General features: G+C 43.5%; 1 protein-coding gene across 1 annotated transcript; it reads right to left on the bottom strand.

Moving 5' to 3' along the window:
* Window positions 1-4,581: 4,581 nt before the first annotated feature.
* LOC147419814 (uncharacterized) lies at window positions 4,582-6,139 on the bottom strand. Its single transcript, XM_086505558.1, has one exon. The coding sequence runs from the start codon at window positions 6,000-6,002 to the stop codon at window positions 5,547-5,549; it is 456 nt and encodes a 151-aa protein (XP_086361684.1). The 5' UTR covers window positions 6,003-6,139; the 3' UTR covers window positions 4,582-5,546.
* Between the last annotated feature and the right edge of the window lie 371 nt (window positions 6,140-6,510).

Raw genomic sequence — 6,510 nt, 5'->3', positions numbered from 1 at the left:
CCACGTCGGGGCTAACAGCTTGTCATGAACCTCCACCCCTCTCCATTTTCCACCTTTCGAACCAAGTTGAGCTGCTTCTATCATATCTTTGATCATGATAGCCCAAACTTGATCCTGTTTAGCCAAGGAAACAACAAATTTGGTGCAATAAGCTTCTGCATGGGGCACATGGTTCAGAATTCCCAGGCCTCCTTGATTCACCGGCCGAGCAACTGATTCCCAACGGGCCCATTGCCATGGCCTGGAGGATTTTCTGTTGTTTTTTCATAAAAACCTTTTCACTGGTTTTAAGAACTCTTTCCAGTGACACTTAGCCATCTTGAGAAGCGGGCTAGTGAAGGCAATATAAGGAAGCATAAAGGCATTTATCACTTTTATCCGACTTGGGAATGGGAGAAGAGCATACTCCCACCTACTCATTTTTGTTTTGATTTTTTCTAGCACCCAGTGAAATCTTTGCTTGTGAATTACGTCCACCCCCAAGGGGGCTCCCAGATGTCTGAAGATATTCCCTTTTGTGACAATCTCTCCCGACAAGTCAAAAGGGTCAAATGAGTCATTTTCCGATAGGGAGATCAGCCTTGACTTCTCTATATTACATTGGGACCCCGAAGCTACTGAGAATATTTGTACAATCTCTAGAGCTTTCCTGATAACCTGGGGGCACGCCTTCAAGAAGAGGAGAGAATCGTCCTGCAAAAATTTTTGCTAGGAGTTGGTTGTTTCCTAGCAATTCCAGGCCGTGCAACTCCCCTCGTTCCGCACTAGTTTCGAGCTTCGTGATTAAAGGATGCGATCCTATGGCGAATAGCAAGGGGGCCAAAGGACATCCCTGCTTAATAGACCTTTTGACCTCAAAAGAGCCCACAATTCTATCGTTGAATAGGAGCTCTAACTTATTACTTGATTAAAAAAAATTCAATATAAATAAGCGGCACGCTAAAAACTCTTTTGATTTTTAGGTCAAAATTTGAAGAATTGATGGTATTTATACTAAAAGTAAAGCTCGGAATCTATCTAAGATTTTACAATTTAAGCTGGTTTAAAAATACAATAAACCCCAATTTTTGCGAGCATTGGTTTTGAATAGCTCCAAAATGAAAAGGCGCAATAGATGTAAAAAAGTTGGATGCTTAGTACATTCAGGATCACTCTCTTGCCACCCCGAGGACATGTTGTGCAAAGAGAAGAGGGGTGCACCTATTGAAAATATATTACATCCTCGTATGAGGCACCAACGAGAGAGAGAGAGAGAGAGAGAGAGAGAGAGAGAGAGAGATGAACCTTGAAAGCATCAACACTATTCGTCGATGAAGGGTGACTATTTTTTCTCTTGAAGGCGATTTAAAGAGTGGCTCCACTTTTCCTTTTGAAGGCCATAAAGAAACCCCCTTTTGCTTTCTACACAAATCCACACCGAGTCCTCAAAATTGGTGACTCTATTTTGATAGTTTATCAAGCTCAATACATCCATTGTCATTCTTTCACCACCCTGAGGACATTATGTAACACGAGGAGGGATGTACCTATCAAAAATTTGTTACATCCTTAAATGGGGCACTGACGAGAGAGAGAGAGAGAGAGAGAGAGAGAGAGTTTCCTTGACAACTTAGAAGCCAACCAAAAGCAATTACATATTGTTTCAAGAAAAAGGGAGTCTATTCTACAATAAGAAATGCTTCATCCACTTATACTATTTTTCATGATTGAAGCAATTTAATGAATAAGGACTTAATTAGAACTCTTTCGGATTTTAGGTTAAATTTGAAGAATTGTCGATATTTACACTAAAACTTGCAAAATTTACCGGTTTTCTTGAAGGCGAGCTTGAAACGTATCCTAGGTTTTACAATTTCAATTGGTTAAAAATACACTAAACTCCCAATTTTTGCGAACACGTGTCTCCAACAAACCCAAAATGGAAGGCATGAGAGGCACAAAAAACTTGGATGCTTAGTGCATCCACGATCACTCTCTCATCGCTACCTTGAGCACAATGTGTCCACAAAGAGGAGAGGTGCACCTCTCAAAACTCTATTACACACTTGTGTGCAACACTGGCATGAGAGAGAGAGAGAGAGAGTTTTCCCAACAACTTGGCAGTTCTCGAGCACAATGTATGCACAAAGAGGAGAGGTGCACTTGCCAAAAATTGATTACACACTTGTGTGCAACACTGGAATGAGAGAGAGAGAGAGAGAGAGAGAGAGAGAGAGAGAGATTCCCTAACAACCTGGCGGCCCTCCAAAAGCAATTACGTATTGTTTCAAAAAAGAAGGGAGTCAATTCTATGATAAGAAATTTTTCATCTACTTATAATATTTTTCCTAATTGAAGTGATTTAATAAATAAGGACACAAATAAAACTCTTCTATTTTTTTGATTAAAATATGAAGAGTTTTTGGTATTTAGGCTAAAACTTGCAAAATTTATCGATTTTCATAGAGACAAGCTTGGAATGTAGCCGAGTTTTTACAATTTTAGCCCGTTAAAAGTACACTAAACTTTGTTTCTTTTTTTTGCTAAGCCAGGGATTTAATAATCACATGATCACATGAACTTTTTTCTGAGTACCATGTGTTATTATCATATTCACATAATTACACTTTACGTGATCACATTTAAGCCGATGAATGGTGACCTGATAACCCCACCAAAAGCCGGTTGGGCTATTATTTTTTCGTGGTTGGCCCATTGGGATATGGCAAAATTCCACCAATGGGTCTGCAAAGATATAGAAAAAGCCCGGCGGAATTACCGGTTTGGGCATTTTTGCAAGTTGATAAGAAGTTTATATGAATATTTAACGTGTTCATGTGTTTTAAAAAGGGTGTCACTCAATGTTATTAACATGCTTGCGTGTTTGTGATCATGTTATTGAAATCCATGTTGCTAACATGGGTCTCCAATAGACCCAACATGGAAAGGCATGAGAGAGGCTCTGAAAAGCTAGATGCTAAGTACATCCACGGTCACTCTCTCACCACCTTGAGTGCAAGATATGCACAAAGAGGAGAGGTGCACATATAAAAAATTTGTTACACCCTCGCGTGGCACACAAATGAGAGAGAGAGAGAGAGAGAGAGAGAGAGAGAGAGAGAGAGAAGTTGCAACTCTTATGGGCCTCCATTTGACCATCAGAAGAGAAAGATTGATGGAGGGAGATAAAGAGGGTTACCAGGGGGTTGAACGCCAGTATGCGTGTTTGTGTGTGTGTGTGTGTGTGTGAGAGAGAGAGAGAGAGAAAGAGAGTAGTTTCTCCTTACGGGCTTGAATTTTTCCATGGGGAGAGAAAGATTGATGGAGGAAGATAGAGAGGGTAATCAAGGGGTTGTGCATCAACAGGCATGTGTGTGTGCGTGTGTGTGTGTGTGTGTGTGTGTGTGTGTGTGTGTGTGTGTGTGTGTGTGAGAGAGAGAGAGAGAGAGAGAGAGAGAGAGAGAGAATAGGTTTAGCTCCTTACGGTGTGTGTGTGTGTGTGTGTGTGTGTGTGAGAGAGAGAGAGAGAGAGAATAGGTTTAGCTCCTTACGGGGTCGAATTTTTTCATACCGAGAGAAAGATTGATGGAAGGAGATAGATAGGGTAATCGATGGGTTGTGCGCTAGCACACATGTGTGTGTGTGTGTGTGTGTGTGTGTGTGTGTGTGTGTGTGTGTGTGTGTGTGTGTGTGAGAGAGAGAGAGAGAGAGAGAGTAATCGAGGGGTTGTGCGCTAGCACAGACGTGTGTGTGTGTGTGTGTGTGTGTGTGTGTGTGTGTGTGTGTGTGTGTGTGTGTGTGTGTGTGAGAGAGAGAGAGAGAGAGAGAGAAGTTTTAATATCATACGAACATATCAAGGGACCTGAAGTCTTAAACTTGACAAGTCTTTAATTAATTTAAGAGCTTCTTTTTAAGAGGAAATTGTGATAACCAATCCATCAAACTCAATGGTTATTATAGTTTTCTCTTTCTATTCACCTAGAGAGATCTCAAAGATCTACTCAACAAGTCTCGACCTCAAAACTTCGTGCACATGTGTGTGTGTGTGTGTGTGTGTGTGTGTGTATGAGAGAGAGAGAGAGAGAGAGAGAGAGAGTGTGAGTGTGAGTGTGTGAGAGAGAGAGAGAAAGAGAGAGAGAGAGAGAGAGAGAGAGAGAGAATTTTTATTGATCCAAATAGATATTCAAAATTTAATTGACAAATCTTGATCTCAAGATCTGATATGTGTGTGTGTGTGTGTGTGTGTGTGTGTGTGTGTGTGTGTGTGTGTGTGTGTGTGTGAGAGAGAGAGAGAGAGAGAGAGAGAGAGAGAGAATTCTCATCTTCTTGGAGTGATTACAAGGACTATAGTCCACTCTCTCTACTTGTGTGCATATAGACACTCGCACACACCTGTGTGTGTGTGTGTGTGTGTGTGTGTATGACGCAATGGCCATCCTTTTCTTGGCTATAGCAATGTGTGGGTCACACATCAGTCGTGATTGAAAAGGCATAATCATGAGGAATTAGATTCTGAGGTCTATTATTGAGACATTGATTAACAAAAAAGGCTCAAGAGTACCTTTAAGATGGCGGTCACACGAATCATAGTTATCATAAACGTTTACAAATAACTATGCCTCAGTCATGGCCACGTGAGGCATCACATAGAGATTAGTAGAACTATGCAAAAAAAAGGTCTACAACTATGTTGATTTTGGCATAGTTTGCACAACCATGCGGGGAACAATCTTTAATGAGCCTTCAACATTGGCAAGATTGTTGCCTATAAACAAAGCAAAGGCAACATGTAAGATGCAGGCAATGTGGATGTGCTCTAAACTTGGGCCATAGCCAATGCATGCTCTCCCTCTCTCCAGATTGTTCGTCTAGCTTTGAAGTGAAGTTTGGACCTTTAGCTCCCATTTTTAAAATAGATCGCCCAAATTGTGTGTGTGTGGCCAGAACGAATGTTGTTGAAGCGCATAGTTGCACCTAAAGAAAAGGTGCTAGATGGGCAACCATAGTCTGTAGCTAAGAGCCACGCCACATGGCGAGCTGGTTGGCAGCTTGTGTGCAATAAGTTGCAAACCATGCAAGTTTTCAGTGAGCACATCAACAAAGTAGTTGCACACACGTTGTGAACAGGTTGTGAGGGTGCTCTTGCCCATAAGGGTGGAGTGAGGATACAACCACGAAACACAACAAGTGCCGACAAGGAAAAGGCGCTTCTTCATTCTTCATTTGGGAAAAATAGAACACGGCAAAGAGATCTCAGCGCCTTGGAATCTTCATCTATACTAATAGATAAAAGGGGAGGGGATTCCGGCCCTCCCCTTGGCCACGTGTCGTGAGCAGCTTCAACCGGCAAGCTCCGGAGGTGTGCGCACTGCAACCTGTCGCTGAGAGAGAGAGAGAACCGGGCCGCTGAGAGAGAGAGAGAGAGAGAGAGAGAGAGAGAGAGAGAGAGAGAGGCGGCGAAGCCGCCAGCCACACTAGTATGAATAGAACGCCTCGAGTTGCATGTTCAAAATCACGTCCACGTGAATTGGCTCGAAGTCAAATAAGGTAAGTGAAATGTCCCGGGCTTAGCTCATTTTAAGCGTTGAACTTTTTGGCAGGAGAGGGCCAAATAAATGGAGGGCGAACAACATCAGCGGCTCCTTATCTGCCCCGATGGAAGCTTCTGCTGCTGAAATTCCCGCTGAGCACCGAGAGTGGGTGGAGAGGCTGAGACAAGGTGGCCAAACCCCTCTGTCTCTCCACTCTGCCCCAAACAGCTGGGCCTGCCCGCCCTCTCCGTCCGCAGCGCAGATTACCTCACATCCAAGGCCAAGATCCCAGCTTCCGACTACCTCCTGCAACCGCTCGCCTTCGACTTCCTCCAGGGCCCCTCTCCGATCACCCACATCATGAATCACCCGCACTCGCGTGTCCGCACCGCACTCGAGGCCGCTGTCGCTCTCCGCTGCGACGGCAAATCCCCCCAGCACCAGCCGTTTGTCTGGGCTTTCAACTTCCAGGTGGGCAACAAGACTCACCATAGCCTGGTTTTCTACTTTGTAAGCTTCACCAGCCCTCCCCAGGGCTCCCTTATGCAGAGATTCCTTGATGGGGATGACGCCTTCCACAATGCCCGCGTCAAGATCTTGACTCGCTCATCATGGGGGATATGGGCTTTGTGCTGGAGGGCATCCATCCAAGTGAGCTTCTGGAGAGGATTTTGGGGGCAATGAGGCTTGTCAAGCTCAAGCCCTCCTGTGCAACTCATGTGGACTATAGGAATTAATGCTCCTCCCATATGAACACCTAATGGGAGACACCATTGATCTTATGAAGTGATATCACTACTATCTTCCCCCATACTATCCAACCATTTATGAGTCGCTTGCACCACCTCCTCTCAATATTTGTCAAGTTTTTTATAAGATCTTTGCTCGTTTATATAGAATTCTCCCATTATAATCTCAATATCTGTCTAGTTTTTTAAAAAGATCTTTTCGCTCATTCAATAGAGAATTCTCCCATTATAATCTTTAGTGATTCACACCA

Source organism: Adiantum capillus-veneris, chromosome 29 (genome assembly GCF_014529385.1).
Source record: "Adiantum capillus-veneris isolate H3 chromosome 29, ASM1452938v2, whole genome shotgun sequence".
NCBI classification, from domain to species: domain Eukaryota; kingdom Viridiplantae; phylum Streptophyta; class Polypodiopsida; order Polypodiales; family Pteridaceae; genus Adiantum; species Adiantum capillus-veneris.
This window is presented reverse-complemented; position numbering and strand designations above follow the sequence as displayed.